This window comes from Pan paniscus, chromosome 21 (genome assembly GCF_029289425.2).
Source record: "Pan paniscus chromosome 21, NHGRI_mPanPan1-v2.0_pri, whole genome shotgun sequence".
Taxonomy (NCBI): domain Eukaryota; kingdom Metazoa; phylum Chordata; class Mammalia; order Primates; family Hominidae; genus Pan; species Pan paniscus.
This window is the reverse complement of record NC_073270.2, coordinates 68135598-68152467: the sequence shown is the minus strand read 5'-3', so window position 1 is coordinate 68152467 and position 16870 is coordinate 68135598. Positions and strand designations below refer to the sequence as shown.

The window sequence follows — 16870 nt, the reverse complement described above, 5'->3', positions numbered from 1 at the left end:
AGGGACAGCTGCTAGCTCAGAACCCCCACCAGAACCGGCTGGCCAGTGCCCCACAAACCCACCCGGCCCCCCGGGACTGTCCAGGGAACCCAGCGAGAGATGAGCCCCACAGCCCATCTGGGACCATGGCCCGCCCAGCTGGCCTGGCTCAGAGATGGGGGGTTGCTGCCAGCTCGGCAGCTGCAGCCCCACCCCGCCGCCACCCCCTCGGGGCTTCCCTGGAGGCAGATTTGGCCCCGGAGCCCAAGGGAAGTAGGAGACCCAGGGCCGCAGCCACCCAAAGGCAGACGAAGACCTGATCTCGGCCTCTAGGTCCTGTGCTGTTTGCCAGGCGTCCTCGAGCCGCCGATCGTGGCAGGAACGCGTGCGCGGCTGTGCAGCGGGTTGGAGGCCAGGCCGAGAGAGCTGGTGGAGCCCACGGGGCCCCGGAGCACAGGTGCTTCCAGGCACCCAGCAGGTGCTCAGCAGCTGTGACCAGAGCCCCCGACCTCCTTAAGAGCCAATTTGGCGGCTGTGGGGCCGTGAGCACCGCCCCCGTCCTCTAAAGGGGGCTGCAGCTGCAGGCCAGTCCCTCCTGCCCCTATTTCCCTATCTGAGAGTATTTTTAAGTCCTGCTGGGGCAGGCAGGAGCCAGGCCGAGTTGAACCTGACCTGGCTGCCCCAGGAAGCAGGGGGTTCCCACCTAGGCTGCCCCTGTTCCTCTGCAGATGGTCATTCGCGGGTGCAGAGGGCACCTTCCCGCAGCCAGCAGGACGGACGCTGTTGGGGGAGGAGCGGGGGCAGCCGAGTGGTGCACCAAAGTTAGGGTAACAAAGAGTGGGCCCCTGGGCTGGGAGGAGCTGGTGGGCGCTCTGGGGGCCAGGGCGTCGTGGGGAGCGCTAGGGTCACACCCGGGACCCGGAGCTACGACCTGGGCTGGGGGCCCGGCGGCGCCGTCGTCCCACGGCCTGGCCCGAGGCCAGCAGGTGCCCCTTCCGGGAGGCGGCCGGGCCGGGGTCCGAAGGGTTAAGGCCGCCCGGCCGCCCCTCCCCCTCCTCTCTCCTTCCCCCCCCCCCCCCCACCCCGCCTCCCCGGACCTCTCCCCGGGGCTCGGGGCTCGGGCGCTCGGGCGGGCCGGGGCGGGGCCTGACGTCCGCGGGCGGAGCGAGCCCTGCCGGCCGCCTGGCTTCAGACCCGCCGGGCTCCCGCCGCGCGCGCTGTCCCTGGAGCTGGGGACGCGGCCCGGAGCCGGGAAGATGGCGAAGCGGCTCTGCGCGGGGAGCGCACCGTGTGTTCGCGGCCCCCGGGGCCCCGCGCCGCTGCTGCTGGTCGGGCTGGCGCTGCTGGGCGCGGCGCGGGCGCGGGAGGAGGCGGGCGGCGGCTTCAGCCTGCACCCGCCCTACTTCAACCTGGCCGAGGGCGCCCGCATCGCCGCCTCCGCGACCTGCGGAGAGGAGGCCCCGGCGCGCGGCTCCCCGCGCCCCACCGAGGACCTTTACTGCAAGCTGGTAGGGGGCCCCGTGGCCGGCGGCGACCCCAACCAGACCATCCAGGTGAGCGCAGGGGCGGGCCGTGGGGCATCCTCCCGGGGCACTCGGACCCGGAACACCGGCCCGACCCCAGGGGGAGCGCCGTGGCCCGGGGCGAGTCCAGGTGCGGACTCTCTGGTTCCGCATTTTGGGGGCCCAAGAAGGCACCCCGACCCGGCCGCTCCGTCTCGGCCGGGAAACTTCGCGTCCCTCCGGGAAGGCGGAATTAAAGTCCCCGGCATGGACCCGGGGGCGGCTGGGCGCCGGTCCAGTTAGACTGCGGTGACCGGGGCGGGAGAGGGGCCGGGCCCAGTCCCTGGCGGCCCCAAGTCCGGGATCCCGGGGAGGGCGGGACTTGGCCTCCGCCGCCTGCTGCCGGTGGGGAGGGGGCGCAGCTCCGCCCTACCCGGGACAGGCTGGAACCTGTTGGCCTCTGGATGGGGTGGGAGGGGCCAGCCACCTGAGGCTCCCACTGGCCCCTCTCGGAGGAGTCTAGGGACTCGAGGAGACCTCCAAAGTAGGGGAGGGCCAGCTGCGAAGTTTTGACTGGGGCTGGGAACACGTGGCTCCCAGGAGGGGCAGCATCTCTGCCCAGCAGGTGGTAGGGTCCGGGGGCTTCAGTCTCCCTGGGAGATGTGGGTTCAGGCCCTGAAGACCCCCTGGGGTGCATGTCCCCTCCCCAACAAGCCTTAAACCTGTAGGCGGGTTCTGTTGGTGGACTCCATGCATGGACACCTCACCTGGAAACCAAGGCTCTTGGGGCCCTCTAGACTTAGGTTGGGCCTGGGGTCAGCCTTTGGTGAGGAGCAGCAAAGTCAGCTCCAACGGCTCCCAACCGGCCGCTCTAGGCCCATTCCCCACCTCAGCCCCACCTTAGGGAGAGTCTAGGGGCCCTGAGGGCCTGTGTAACCTGAGCTGTCTCCTCCCTGGTACCTCTGCCTTCCTGGAAGGAGAGGCTGGGGCAGGGGCGAGTAGCTGGAGATTTGCTGGGTGGGGGCAGAGGGCCCTGGAGCAAGACGTTATGGGGATGAATGGAGGAGCCTGGGCTGTGCCCGCCCCCTCTGCCTGCCCCACCCCCTTGGCCCTGGTGGAGGGGGAAGGAGCCTCCCCAGGCTTCTGGGCTCACCGTTCTCTCCTTAAGCCCAGCACAGTCCTCTGAGATAGGAGGTCTCAAGCCCACACTTCAGATGGGGAATCTGAGCCCTGGAAAGCTGCTGACACCTGCTTGGAGCCCCCCAGCCAGAACAGGGTCCAGCGGGGGTTAGCTGTGGGAACCTGGGCGCCTCCTGGCTGCCCCCTTATCTGTTCAACTCAGAGGGGCCGGGTCTCAGGACGGAGGGCCTGTGACTGTCTCCTTGCCTGCTGCCACACCTCACCACAGAGGGCCTGGCTGAGTGTCCCCAGCTGAGATTTTGCCGTTCTGGCAGGGGAGGCTCCAGGTGCCCTCTGAACCTCAGACCACCCCCCAACAGCCTGCCCATGCTGCGTGGCTGGGGGCCACAGGCCCCCTCTCAGATCTGTCTCCTCTGTGGGGGCTTATTACCCCCGTCTCGTGAGTAAAGGGCCAGCCTGTAGTCAACGCCCCTCTCCTCTGCCTCAGCTGTGTGGCTTCCCTCTGTCAGCCTCAAGCTGTCTTTAAAATGGGCACAGCGTGCTGGCCCGCCTCACCTGAGACTGTGAGCTTGGCCCGAGGAGCCTGGGAAGCGGCCACAGTTTCAGTGGCAGCTGTGGGCTGTGGTGCTCCATGCCTCAGAGCCAGCTTGGATGAGAAACCAGCCGGCCTCGCCCAGCTCATGTCTAGCAATAGAGGCGAACCCTTCGCTTCCAAAGTCTTGAGCTCTGAGCAGTGAGTGCCCACTGAGGCTGCCAGATATGTAGAAAGATCGGCTGGTAGACGTGAGCTGGACGGGTATGACCTTGGATGCCTCCTTCATCTGAGAGCCGCGGGTCTGCTGACCGCCCTGGCCGCGGATTGGGCGTGTGAGAAGTCCTTGCCGGCCAGTCTGGAGTGGAGCTGCGGTTGGGGCAAGGCAGGCAGGCACAGGAGGTGCCCAGGCGATGAAGCCGCAGCTCCATCTGAGGGGGCTCACTAAGGCTATGGGGCCTGGGGCTGGGCAGTGTGTTCTCAAGGCTGCAGGCCAGGGGCTCTCAGGGACCCTCTGTAGGAGATGCACATTAGCTGGGCATCCCAGATGGGGGTCGGGGTGAACCCTGCTGGGCAGCTGGAGCAGGCAGAGGGCAGGGGGAGGTTGTGGCCCTCGCAGCCCCAGGTGGGCATCAGGGGATCCCTGGCCGGGCCGGCCCAGCCTGGGAAGGTGGGGACTGGGCAGCCAGGCCAGCGTGGTGACTCATTGGAAGGGGAAGTCCTTATCGGCCCTTCTGCTGTTTCCTAGCTCTGTTCTCACGGGACCCTCCGCAGCGGAGGTGGGGGAGCCTGGTTTTCCCAACCCTGTCCTCTGTGGCTCAGTGAGTGGCCGAATGGGGACTGGAACTGCCTCCCAATAACTGGACCAACGCTGGCCCAGGCAGGGACTGAGCAGTTGCTTCCCTGATCTCCTGGAAGAGTAGAGGCTGACCCTTGACCCGCAACCTTCCACCCAGCTTCCCTCTGCTGCTCGTGTGTCTGGGAGGGTGTTGACCAGCAAGCAGCCTTCCCTGGGAGGTCCGGCTGCCCCAGCCAGAGGGCCCCGCCCACACCTACCTTCTCCAGGAGCCCCTGGCCCCACCCTGAGCAGGACCTGTGTGTGCCGTGCTGTCATTGAGCTCTTGAGTTTGGGGGCCACCGTCAAAGCTTGCAGTGCGGCCTGCGGGTAGGGGTCGTGGCGCTTAACTGGGTGTCTTCAGTTGCTCTAGCCCCATCCACAAGAATGCTTAGGTGGTGAGCTGGGGACACAGCGGGAATAAGGAGGGTGTGGACCCTGCCACCGCAGAGCTCTGGGGGACCCCGGGGAGGCCCCCAGATAATTCCAGGTCTCATACATGCAGTAAAGGAAATACAGCAGTGGCCACACTGGGGGCTGCGGAGCTGCATCTTGGGTGGTCTGGGGCAAAGTCTGAGATGGGGCAATCCAAACACCAGGGTGGGGTCTTGGGAGCCTGTGGGAGGGGTACCGGGTGTTGCCCTGGTGCTCAGTGGAGGCAGAGGGCACACTCTGGGCAAGGGGGTTGGGCCCTCTGTAGGTGCTGGGCCTGGGGGTGGGGAGAAGGCATCTCCCCAGCTCCTACCTCCTCCTCCTAGGATGAGGTCTGGCCCCTCAAGGGAGGCTGGGCGGGGTAGGGCCACTGACTTTCCCAAACTCAGATTGAGGCCTCTGGGGCCTCAATCAACCCCAAGCCTGGGAGGGCGCCTTTGTGTGGACAAACAGCAGATCTGGTTTCCTGGGGGGGCGGGGGAGCAGCCAGGACCCAGCTCTGCCCCCTCTCCTCTCCTCATCCCTGCCCCGGCTCCCAGCACTACCCCTCCCCTGCCAGGATGCAGGCCAGGATCCTGCTGGGAGCCTCCTCTCTTCCCCACTCACCCATGCAGGACAGGCCCCCAGCAGATGGCAGGCCCGGGACAGAAGCGGCTGCCAGGCTGTGTGTGTGAGCCATTACTCCTCACGGTGGCCCCAGGCAGGTGCAGCCTTATCCCCACTCTTTGGATGGGGACATTGAGGCTCAGCAGTTACTGTGACTTGGCCTCTTCCCAGGACTCGGAAGCAGCAGCCAGGAGGCCCAGGCCCACCTGCCGCTGTCCACACCTCCACTCTGGGGCCGGTCCCCACAGGCCTCCGGAACAGCTTAATTCTGTCTCTCTGGAGACCCTAATCCGGAAGGCTATGGGCAAGATCTGGAGGTGGGGCGGGGTCTGGCCGCCTGGATCCCGGCCCTGACGGTCCTTCTGTCTGCAGCTCCCCCTTCCGCCCCCTGGCTTGCTGCATTTTGTCCAAGCCTCTCTGGAGCCCCTGGCAGGGCCAGCAGGGAGGGGTAGCCATGCTTTGCCTTGCTCCTGCCCCTTCTTGCCCCCTTGGCTCTAGACACATTGATCCACCTTGTGGTTTACTGTGAGACTCTTCCTGCCCCCAGGGCTCGTTGCACTGGCACCCCCTCTGCCTAGAGCACACCCCCCACCTTACCACGTAGTGCTCAGACGCCACCCCCCTAGAGAGGCCCACCGAGATTTTCCCACCCAAGGCAGACGCCCCTCTCCACCCTGGTCTTCCTCTTGTCCTTAGCGCCGTGAGCAGCTCACATGAGCCACGTCCCCTGAGTCGGAGGCGCAGCAGGTGCTTGGCGCGTGTTTGCTGAGCAAGTGGATGAGGGGCGCAGAGGCTGGGCGTGGAACCAGCTCAGTGGGACCAGGACTTGTCTCGGGGCAGCAGGGTGACTGTGGAGGAGGAAGGGGGCCCCGGCCCTTCTCGGCTATCTGACCCTCCTGTTCCCTCTGCAGGGCCAGTACTGCGACATCTGCACGGCTGCGAACAGCAACAAGGCACACCCCGCGAGCAACGCCATCGATGGCACGGAGCGCTGGTGGCAGAGCCCACCGCTGTCCCGCGGCCTGGAGTACAACGAGGTCAACGTCACCCTGGACCTGGGCCAGGTAGGGACCCTTCTTTGCGTGCTGCAGCCCCCATCTCTGTGTCTGTGCCCGTCGTGCCTACCTTGGGCCACAGGACCAGAAGGCGAGGTCTCCACCGTGAGCGAGACCTGGGGCCTGGGAGGCTGGACACGAAGGACTTGGTGGGGGGCAGTCCCCACAGGGACAAAGGCACGGCAGTGGTCACCTTTTGTTTGTGCTTTCAGCGTCCCCATGACACAGGGAAAGCGGGTGCTGATGGGGGTGTTTCCAACGGCCACAGAGTTTGGTTGCGGGTGCTGAGTAGACAGCTTGGGGCTGGGAGGACGGAGGTGCTGTGAGCAGTGCGGTGGTGCCCCCTGCGTCAGGCGCCCTGCTGTTTAAGGAATTCCTGGCAGGTGCGGGAGGGGCTGCAGGAATGCAGAGGAGGCTGGCGCAAGTGGACATTCCTGGGATACCTGTGCCGAGGTGGCGGCCACTGAGGGTTAGGTGGGGTCGGGTGCCTGCTCTCCGGTCCCCAGCTCTGGGCTCTCCTTGGCCTTGGAGGCCCCTGCACAAGCAGGAGGCTGCAGCTGGGTGCCTCCAAGCGAAGAGTGAAACCCCCAAGGTGGGCCTGCCTGGCTGCCAGCCCTGAGCACCCCCAGATTGGGGGCGACTTGGCCTGGGTACCCAGCCTTGAGGTCCTGGCCTGTAAAATGGGCCAGTAATCCTGGTGCTTCTTGGGTCAGGGACAGTGGTGGGGCAGGTGGAGGAGGCTGGGCCTGAGAGCAGCCAGTGCCTGGAGTGGGGGCCCCAGGGCTGACCCAGAGGCCTGCATCCCAGCCGGCTCCGCCGGTGCCCCAGTCCCAGCGTGTGAAACGTCGGTCTTCACCCCTGTCTGAGCCTCTGTCCCTGCCGTTGTCCTGAGAGTGTTAGAGATAGAGGTCTCCCTGGAGCCTGGCTGGAGGGCCGGCCCCAAGGGGCAGACACCTTTGGCAGCCTTGGTGTTCTGCAGGCCTGGCCCGGGCTGGGCAGGCAGTGAGGGGAGGGCTCAAGCTCCAACAAGTGGCCTGGAATTTCCAGGGGTTCCTGAACTTGCAGAGCCCTGTGGAGAAGGGCGGGGAGCTGGGGAGGGGTTGCCTGTCCTGGGCTCCCTGCCTGCCTGCCAGGCCCCTAGCCCTGCCCTGGCCTGGGTCTGGGTGTGGCTTTGCCTGTTTACCTTCATCTCACTGGGTTTCCCCGCATCTGACTCCCCTGTCCCCTGGAGCCTGGGGGTCCCTCATCTCTCTGGCACAGCAGCAGAGGCCCCCACCTTGGCTGTAGCGTACGTGTGAATTCTCAGCTGCTCGGGGCGGGAAGCTGGGTACTGGCGAGTTCTTCCCGCCCCTCCTCCTTCGAGAAACTAGGGGGCTGGGCTGGGGGAGGGGAGATGGCCCAATCTCCATGGCAACCCCAGGGTGGCTGCAGAGCCAGTGGGTGTAGTGCCCGACGTGCCTGGGTGGGGCAGGGAAGCCGGGACTGACACTCGGACCCACGAGCGTGGGCTCCACCACCCCTTGGCTCTGGGGCTCTCTCAGCCTCGGTGCACATGTATGAGCTGGGCTGGAAACTTCAGGCCTGAAGCCAGTTTGCTTTTAGATTGTTCTGGGCCAGAAATCAGGTTCCACCATGTGAGCATCTTGCTTCTCACAGCCTCAGTTTCACCAACTGTAAAATGATACGGAGGGAAAAGGAACCCTTTCCACTCCACCTGGGAAGTGGTCCCTCCACCCACCCACCCATCTATCCCTCCACCCACCCACCACCCATCTATCCCTCCACCCACCCACCCACCCATCTATCCCTCCACCCACCCACCACCCATCTATCCCTCCACCCACCCACCCACCCATCTATCCCTCCACCCACCCACCCATCTATCCCTCCACCCACCCACCCACCCACCCACCCATCTATCCCTCCACCCACCCACCCATCTATCCCTCCACCCACCCACCCACCCACCCATCTATCCCTCCACCCACCCACCCACCCACCTATCCTATCCCATCCTGCTACCTGCTGACCCATCCACCCCCCTACCTATCCACCCAGCCACCCACCCCCTACCTATGCACCCACCCACCTACCCACCCCCCACCCCCCCACTTATCCACCCACCCACCTATCCACCCCCACCCCCCCACCTACCCACCCCCCCACCTATCCACCCATCCACCCACCTATCCTATCCCATCCCTCTGCCTGCTGACCCACCCACCCCCCCACCTATCCACCCACCCACCCACCCACCTATCCTATCCCATCCCTCTGCTTGCTGACCCACCCACCCGCCCCCCACCTATCCACCCACCTACCCACCCACCTATCCTATTCCATCCCTCTGCCTGCTGACCCACCCACCCCCCTACCTATCCACCCAGCCACCCACCCCCTACCTATGCACCCACCCACCCCCCACTTATCCACCCACCTACCCCCCTACCTATTCACCCACGCACCCACCTATTCTATCCTATCCCTCTGCCTGCTGACCCACCCACCCCACCCCCTCCCTATCCACCCACCCACCCACCCACCTATCCTATCCCATCCCTCTGCCTGCTTACCCACCCACCCACCCCCAACCTATCCACCCACCCACCCCCTACCCATCCATCCACCCACCCACCCCCCTACCTATGCAGCACCCACCCCCCTACCTATGCAGCACCCACCCTTTATTCCTTGTTTCCATCCATCCGTCCATCTGTCTGCTCATTCCTCCCTCCACACCTGCACCGTCTTCCTTCCTTCTCACCCACTTTCCTGACCACGTGGATGTATCTTCCAAGGCCCCTGTCTCGGCCTAGGCCAGGGGGCTGCAAGCCTTGGTCAGGGTGGGGGCAGGGACTCCCTGGAGTGGGGTGGGGAAATGTCCTTCCTGGGCTTCAGGGCTGATCCTGGGGCGGGGCTGGGGCTTCCATCAGGAAGCCAGGCTGAGCGGCGGGTGGGTCCGGGCACTCCCCCTGCAGCGGGCTGCCAGCAGCCTTTGTTCTGGGATCTGGAGCGGATGCCCTGGGACGGGGGTGGGGGCGGCTGGCACTGGGCATCGGGAAGGCTTCCTGCTCCTGGAAGGCTGAGGAGGGCGGGATGGGCTGCATCACGGTTCGGATCTCATACCCCTGGTGTGTGGTGGGGCAGGGGCTGGCGCAGGGGAGGGGAGACTAGTCCCTGTGGTGTCCACCCAGAAGCAGCTGAGCCTGGGCCCCCGGGAGTGCCAGCTGGGCTCCTGGCCTGGGTCCCGCTGCGCCCAGCCGTGGAGGGGTTCTCTCTCCAAGGGTGGGGCCTCAGGAAGAGGCTCCAGCGCTGGTCACTGGTGACTCAGGGGGCAGTTTCCGAGTTCCAGACGTGACCTTCCCCAGGGGGTCCTTCTAGGGGGTTCTTGCGTATCTCCTTGCATCCTCCGGAAGCTTCTGGAACTGAGCGGCCACATCACTGGCCTCAGGCTCCTTCTTCCGAGAACCACACCCAGGCCCCAGGCCCAGGGAAGGGTGAGCGCGTTCATGACTGCCCAGGCACATGGCCAGCGGGTCCTGGCTTGAGCTCCCCCACCCCCTGGCTCTGCCGCAGGGTCCAGGCCCTTGCCCCACTACACCAGCACGCTAGCCCAGCGGGCCCAGGTTGTAAGGAGCTGGGCAGGGTGAGTGGGGCTGGCTCTGGCCTGTGTCCCCTCCCTCTCCAGTCGGCCCCTGGGTGGCCTGACCGTGGGGGCGGGGCTCTCCCCAGCAGAGGAGGGCATTGCCTCCCGCCTCCCTCAGATGAGGAGTGAGGACGCACGGGCCCCCTTCCGGTAGGGAGGCCCCTGCTTTGTTCTCTGTAGAGCAGGCCACACTGCAGGTGCTACAGGTGGGGTAGCGGCTTTGTCCCAGTCCCCAAGGCCCAGAGCTGCAGGGCAAATGGGGAGGCCCAGGTGGGGGTCAAGGTGTGGGGGAACTGGGGCTGGCAGGGTATAAGGGGGTAGTTAGGCATGAGGCTAGAAGTATTGGTTGGGGGCGAGCAGTGCCAGGTGAGGGCCTGTGCCCCTGGGGATGGTGGAGACCCATGGGAGGGCAGAGTGGACAGGTAGGGCCGGAGAGGGGAGGCAGTCAGCTGTCCCCTCCAAGTGGGGGTACAAGGAGGCAAAGCTCTGCTGAAGTCATTGGCCACTGGAGTGTGAGTTTCCCTAGGCACTTGGGGAAACTGAGGTGGGGTTATGAGAGGGTCAGGGCCAGTGTGGAGTGCCCAAGGTCCCAGTGCTGGGGTCTGGAGGACTGTGGGGTTGGCCATGCTGTCTGCAGTCTGGGTTCCCGGGCTGGTTCCTCCTCTGTAAATGGGAGGAGCACCGCAGGAGGAGGACCTGCCGGAGGCCCGGCGGGCCCAGGCTGCCTCACCCTTCAGGACTGCCTGTTCTCTGGCTGGCCGGCTTGGGCTCTGGGCAGGCCTCCTGGTCCAGGGTGCCACTGGCTTGGCTCCCTGGGCCTGGTTGGGCACTCAGCCATGTGGCCAGTGCCCCAGGACGGTCAGTGGGTTGTCCAGGGAGGGACAGGAAGTGCAGCCGCGGCCAGGCTCTAGTTACAGAGCTCGGCGGCCGGGACAGGTGCACGGGCTGAACCAGACGCAGCCACTTGAGCAGGGCTCCCTGGGGGGTACGGCGGGGGTCCTGGGAGGCACCACTCCCCTCCCCTGGCACAGGATAGATGGCAAAACCCTCCCTCTACGTGTCCTGGAAGGAGGACACGGCCCAAGGGGCTGCCATGCCAAGGTGGGGATGGGGCCGCTCCTCTCCCCGCACCCCCGCTGCCATGCTTGCCCTTGGTGGCTGCATGGCCAGACCTGGCACTCAGGGCACAGAGATGCCCCAGCACCCACCTAGACCCCCAGGCCCTGGTGGTTCCCAAAGGCTTCCTGTTTTCTGTCTGTTTCTAAACAAGAGCCACCACATTGGCCTCTGACAACACAGCTCAGTGAAGACGAAACTGTTTGAGTTTCAGGCCGAGGGGTCCCCTTGGGATAATCTCTACTTCCTGTGTCCCCGGCTGACCATCTGGCCTGACCTGGGCTGGGCTGCAGGGAGGGAGCCTGGAGCTTGGGCTGCAGTGGTTGGGGTCCCTGAATCCACCCCAGGCCCAGCTCTGTTGAGGTGCGGGCAGCCCCCTGGCTGGGAACCCATCCTCTCCCTCCAGCTGGGGAGCTCCTGTCCCCCCGCCCACTCCTGGAAGTTTTCCTGTCCTGCTTAGGACATCTGTAGTTGGGCATGGCGGCGTCCAACCCCAGAGTTGGGGGTTCTGGCCTCAGAGTTGTTATTTTTCTTCCCAGCGGTGGGCTTGCTGTGGAAACCCCTGGCTTTTCCACTCCACGTCCCTCTGGGAGAGGTGTCTGTGTGGGGCATGTTTCCGGACCCCTGATAGGTTGTGTGGCCACCGTGCTTATTCACCCAGCTGGGGGCCAGTGGAGATGCTCCCGGCCACCGCCCCGCCCCTGCTGTGGGGCTTATCTACGTTTCCAGATGGGGTCTCTTCGAGGGGAGGCACACAGCAGGAGCGGGCAAGGGCTGGGCTGGCCCAGGACTCTGGGCATCGAGGGGGCTGGGTGCCCCGGTGCCCTGTCCGAGCAGTGCGGTCAGGGTGCCCCGGTGCCCTGTCCGAGCAGTGCGGTCAGGGTGCTGGCCTGGACGCCTGGGGCTAGGAGGGGCTTTTCCTGCCCCGGGAATTGGCACAACGCCCTTCTTCCTGCAGGGCGGGGGCTGAGTCACAGACCTCTGTGATCCAGGCTGCCGGGGAAGGCTGACTGGCCCTCACCCAGCACAGTGGGCACCTGGACCTGGCCCTGGTCTCCCCAACCCAAGATGGGTCAGGGCAGAGCTAGGTTTGGGCACAGGACAGCACCGCCTCCCCTCCTCTGGGGGTTCCAGCCACAGCCCACCCCATGGTGAGGTGGGTGCCTCAGCCCAGGAGGCTGCTAGCCAACAACCCCACGCCATCCCCAGGGTCCCCGAAAGCCCCACCAGAGTTTCTCTGTAGTCCTCACCGTGCTGCCCAGACCCCAGCACCTACTCAGTCCCCTCCGCAGCTTTGCCTTCGGAGCGCCGGTGAGTGGGGCAGCTCCAGTGGGGGCCTCTCAGCGTCTCTGCGGGGTGGCTGCTGCCCCCCAGGAGCAGCTGGCGTCCTTCCTCCCAGGGCGCTCAAACCTTCATGCCCTCATGAAAGGCATTTTATCCTGATGCCCCTCTCTGCAGCTCTTCCCACTGCCCTGTGCCCAGGAAGGGGAAGTGTCCGCCCCAGGGCCACACAACCCCTGAAGCCTGGAGCCGGCCTGGGCCCTGGGTCCTGGGCCCCGTACTCCTGGGGCTCCTGCCCACCCCCTGTGAGGCAGTGGTCACCGGGCAGAGGCCTCCTCTGGGAACCGTGGCCCTCCCAGGTCAAGCTGGGTAGGGGGGACTGGAGGGTGCAGTGGCTGAGAGGCGGGTCCGGCTGCCGTCCTGGAGACGTGCCTGCCCCAAAATAGCCGATTTTTAAAAATAACTCAGGCAGCTTTTGTTTGGCTTTTGCTTTAAAAGAATTTTTTTTTCTTTCTGCACAGAACTATGTAGCAGCGGAAAGGTCAGCACTGGCAGCTGAGCTGAGCGGGGCGTGGAGGGGGAAGGGCGGTCCTGAAGCCAGGGGTCTGCGCTCGCTCCGGGTCATGGCGAGGGCGGCCGGTGTGGCCCTGGGAGCCGCAACCAGGTCAGAGACAGATGGGAGTCCTCCAGCGCGGGCTTCCCTTCCTGTGACCATCTGTGCAGCCACCAGGCCCTCGAGGACAGCTGTCCAGGGGCCCTGTCTGACAGACAGATGGTTGGGATGGGGGACAGACAGGAGGCCAGGATCTTCCTGTGCGTCCCAGGGGTGGGGAGGGCGAAGTGTCTGTGTCCCCCTCATCCTGCTGATCAGTGTCTTCAAGTCAATATTTGTGCAAGTGCTCTCAGCTGGGAAAAATGTGACTGGCCTGCTGAAGGGGAGGGAGGAGGACAGATCGGGCCGAGGAGAGCGCAGCCTCCATCCAGGCACTCAGGGAACAGCGGGGGCGGCTCCCAGGGGGCTCAGTCGGGACCTTTAGTCTCCTTCGGAGCCTTTGGTGGGAGGGGCTGTGTTGCCAGCTCCCCGAGAACAGCCTGTGTCCCTGCCTCTGTCCACCTCTAGCGGGCCCTTCCCTGTCCAGGCACAGGGGCCATTGGCCCCCACCTGGGGCTCTCTGGAATGCTTGTGGTCAGGCCCACAGGGGGCTGCTGAGGCCCAGGTGTGGGGCTGGGTATAGGGTCTGTCCCTGAAGAGGCTCATACCCCTCCCTGCTGGGCAGGGCATGTCTCCCTGCCCCCCACCCACAGGGAGGTAGACAATGACCTCAGAGCCTGGCAGCCGGTGAATAGGCCTGTGCCCCGCCCCCACCCCGGAAGGCTGCGCTTGGCTCCCACAGTCCCCGCAACGCCAAGCCCTCCAAGAAGGGTGGGATTTGGACCTGGGATGTCTGGAGTCTTGGAACCTTGCCCCCTACCTGGAGTCTGGACAGCTGGTGCCCCCAAGGGCTGAAGCTATGAGGGGTCTGTGGTCTTTTCATGGGGGACCCCACAGCAGTCTCAGTCCAGCTCAGTCCAGTGGGGTGACTGTAGGTCTTGTGCAGCTCTGGGGGACCCCACTCTCCCCCTTGGGGCCCTAGGCTTCCAGGCCTACCTGGCCAACAGCACCCAGCTGTTCCCGGGCGTACCTGCTGTGGGGAGAAACTCTCCGGAGGAGTGGGCACTGGCGGGTCAGGGTCCCGAGGAGGTGTGGTGGGTGGCCCTGGGGTGTGGCGTGACCCTCGGAGGCCTGCTGGCCTTTTTAGGGCCCACCTGGGGGCCCACCTGTGAGCAGAGGAGGGGCTGGTCCCCACTGCCGCCCACAAAGAGTTGGGCTGAGTACTGAGGTCTCCCAAGGTCTCCATCGTGGACCCTGTGGGCCTGTCAGGGGAGGTGTGGGCCGGGACAGGCAGGCCACACCTGTGCTGTGGGTCCATGAGTTGCCTCTCTCCCCTGGCACCCGGGCCTCCTTGCACAGGCGGGGGAGAGGTTCGTGTTTCCTCCGCCTCCCTGCCAGGTCCCTGTGGAGCCTCTGCCTGGGAGAGCCCTTTCCCCTTTGTTTGAGAGAGGCTGGGGAGGGGCTCACCCTCCCTTGGAGCCTCCAGGCTTGTGACAGGGCCTGGAGACAACTTCCCTCCTTTGCCCCCAGGTAGGGGGAGCCTAGGGCTCCCCTCAGAGGCTATGGCGGGTGGGAGCACTTGGCTGCAGCAGGGGCTGAGCCCTGGCTTGCATGAGTGTGAAGGCGGGGTGCTGCTTGGGCACCGCCCCCTCCTGTGTGCCTCGGGACCCCCCCTGCTCCTGGGTGCAGCCTCTTGCCATTGAGGCCATGGGCTGTTTTTAGGGACCAGAGACCTTTTCAGAGGGGGCCTGTGGCCTGGGTCCATGGAGGAGCCACCCCCACGGTGTTTCACTGTTGGGCGGGTGTGTGTGCACCCCCAGGTGCAGGCATGGAGGCCCACGGTCATGTCGGGTGGGTGCAGAGATGAGGCTGGGTAGCACTGACTGCTGGGGGCAGGAGAGGCTCAGGCCTGGAGTCCTGAGGGCAGGGTGTCAGGGGATGGGTAGGGAGGGAGGGAGGGAAGCCCAGGCTGATCAGAGGCCTGAGGGGAGTCAGGCCTGGCCTGTGCGGAGAGAAGGGCCGGGGCCTGGGGAGATGTCCGCAGCTGAGGGTTAGGGGGAGGGGCTGCAGTCAGGGAAGGCTTCTCTGAGGAGGTGTACAAAGCGTCCTGTGAAGACTGAGCCAGGCTCTCCCCCAGCCCCGAGGCACAGACACATGGGCTGTCCCTGGGTGGAGGTCAGGCTGATACACGGGGAGAAAGTGGGCAGAGCCAAGGTGGGGCTGGGGCAGGGGCTTGGGGTTTCGGGGGCCTGGCAAGGAGCAGCTTTCCTCTGCCCTGGGCAGGGCTGCCCTGACGTGCACCGGGCCACAGCAGTGCTACTGCCCCAGTGCCTGGGCTGGTGGAGTCTCCGAGGCAGACTCAGCTTCAAGAGGGCCCCCAGCCTGCAAGGCTGAGCCCCGCTTGCTCCCTGCAGCCCAGCCCCTGGGGGCTCAGTGGGCCCCTGGCTGTGGGCTGGTCAGCATGGGAGTGAGCAGAGCCTGGGGAGGGGTGCCCGGTGTGAGGTGGGGGCAGGGGCCCCATCTTAGGAGCTGCTGACCTGTCAGAGGGACTAGGGGGTTGGACCTTTGGACCTGCCTGGTGGCAGGGACAACTGTCTGGCCACCAGGCCTGGCTGGACGTGAGGGCTGTGGGGACACTGGGGTGTGTTCCTGCCTCCACCCTGGCCAGTCCCTGCCTGGGCCGCAGGTAGGCCTCTCCCTAGCTTGCTCCATCTGCAGCCACAGAGCTTGCAGGACCATGGGGGAACCCCAAACTCCTGCGGCAGGGAAGGGGAGGAGGCAGCGCGTTGGTCCCGAGCGCAGGTGGGGAGCCCTTCCAGGAGGGCTGGTTCCCGGGGGCTCATCTCCATCCCTGGGGAGCCCTCTCCCCTGGGCTCGTCTGCCCCACACAGGCAAACCCAGAGGTGCCCCCTGTGTGGCGAGGGTGCCACAGCTCCTGCTGTGGCCTCACCTGAGGGGCAGAAAATGAGCCAGGCCCCTGGGAGCATGGGAATCCAGGCGCCCCTGGCTCCCCTGACGCCCTCTCGGCCCACAGGTCTTCCACGTGGCCTACGTCCTCATCAAGTTTGCCAACTCACCCCGGCCGGACCTCTGGGTGCTGGAGCGGTCCATGGACTTCGGCCGCACCTACCAGCCCTGGCAGTTCTTTGCCTGTGAGTCTCTGCCGCCATGGGGCCTGGGGGGAGAGGCAGGGGGGTCCCTGGGCAGGCCCTCCATGACCAGGCTTCTGAAGGTCTCCGAACACCCAGCCCTGCCCTCACACCCGGCTGCTGCGGTCATGACTGTCAGACGAGGACCCGAAGGCTCATGGGGATTTATTGGCTCCTGTCCCTGGCGTCAGGCACAGCCAAGTCCAGGGGCTGTGGCGCCAGGAATCTCTGGTGCCATCTCTTGGCTGCCTCTGGATGGCTTCATGCACCGGCAGCTCCCGTGGTGACAAAAGGGGCCTGGCAGCTCCCACCTCGCCTCCTGCCAGCCTAGCCACCTGCGTCAAGAGTACTGGAGTCCTAGCCCGGATGCTGGCCGTCCCTGGCCCCGTGCCACCCTGACCAGTCATGCTGGTGGGAGTGGGTGCTCCTCCCCAATAGGGCAGGCCTGGTCACGTGTCCCCCAAAATTCCCTGGCCTGAGAATGGGGGAGGGGCGGGTCAGTGATGGGCAGTAGGCATCTGTCCCCAAGGAAGGGGGTGAGGATGGTCATCGAGGGGGGTCACTCGCACTCAAAGCGTGCAAGGGAGAGCAGTGGGGGGCAGTGCAGTCCAACGGGCCAGGCCCCTTCAGCCAGTGAGCTGTGGTCTCTGTCACGCGGCCTCTTGGCCTGTGGGAGCCTCAGTGGCAAGGCCCGGAGACGTCAAGGGGCCCGGGCACTGCGGGGACCCAGGCTTTTCTGGTGATCCAGTGCCCTCCCCTCCCGCCATTCCCCGCAGCCTCCAAGAGGGACTGTCTGGAGCGGTTCGGGCCACAGACGCTGGAGCGCATCACACGGGACGACGCGGCCATCTGCACCACCGAGTACTCACGCATCGTGCCCCTGGAGAACGGAGAGGTGGGCCGGGGAGGGGCAGGGCGGTGCGGGGGCTGGAGAACGGAGAGGTG

The 16870-nt window shown here is 65.7% G+C and overlaps 1 protein-coding gene and 1 long non-coding RNA gene across 6 annotated transcripts in view; one reads left to right on the top strand and one right to left on the bottom strand.

Moving 5' to 3' along the window:
* The first annotated feature begins 1179 nt into the window (after positions 1-1179).
* The window catches only part of LAMA5 (laminin subunit alpha 5), a 61948-nt gene continuing 46257 nt past the window's right edge, over positions 1180-16870 (top strand). For all 5 annotated transcript variants that reach the window (XR_010111032.1, XR_010111033.1, XM_063601133.1 and 2 more), the window contains exons 1-4: positions 1180-1532; positions 5938-6090; positions 15811-15928; positions 16702-16820. Coding sequence is in view for 3 of the 5 variants with exons in the window: in XM_063601133.1 (XP_063457203.1) it covers positions 1236-1532; positions 5938-6090; positions 15811-15928; positions 16702-16820 (687 nt within the window). In the remaining 2 variants the exon portion in view is untranslated. The remainder of the gene's footprint in view (positions 1533-5937; positions 6091-15810; positions 15929-16701; positions 16821-16870) is intronic.
* LOC130541085 (uncharacterized) lies at positions 12598-16369 on the bottom strand. Its single transcript, XR_008955122.1, has 2 exons — positions 15854-16369; positions 12598-12885 (listed from the first exon to the last, which is right to left on the bottom strand). It is a non-coding gene; the product is annotated as an uncharacterized LOC130541085 (long non-coding RNA).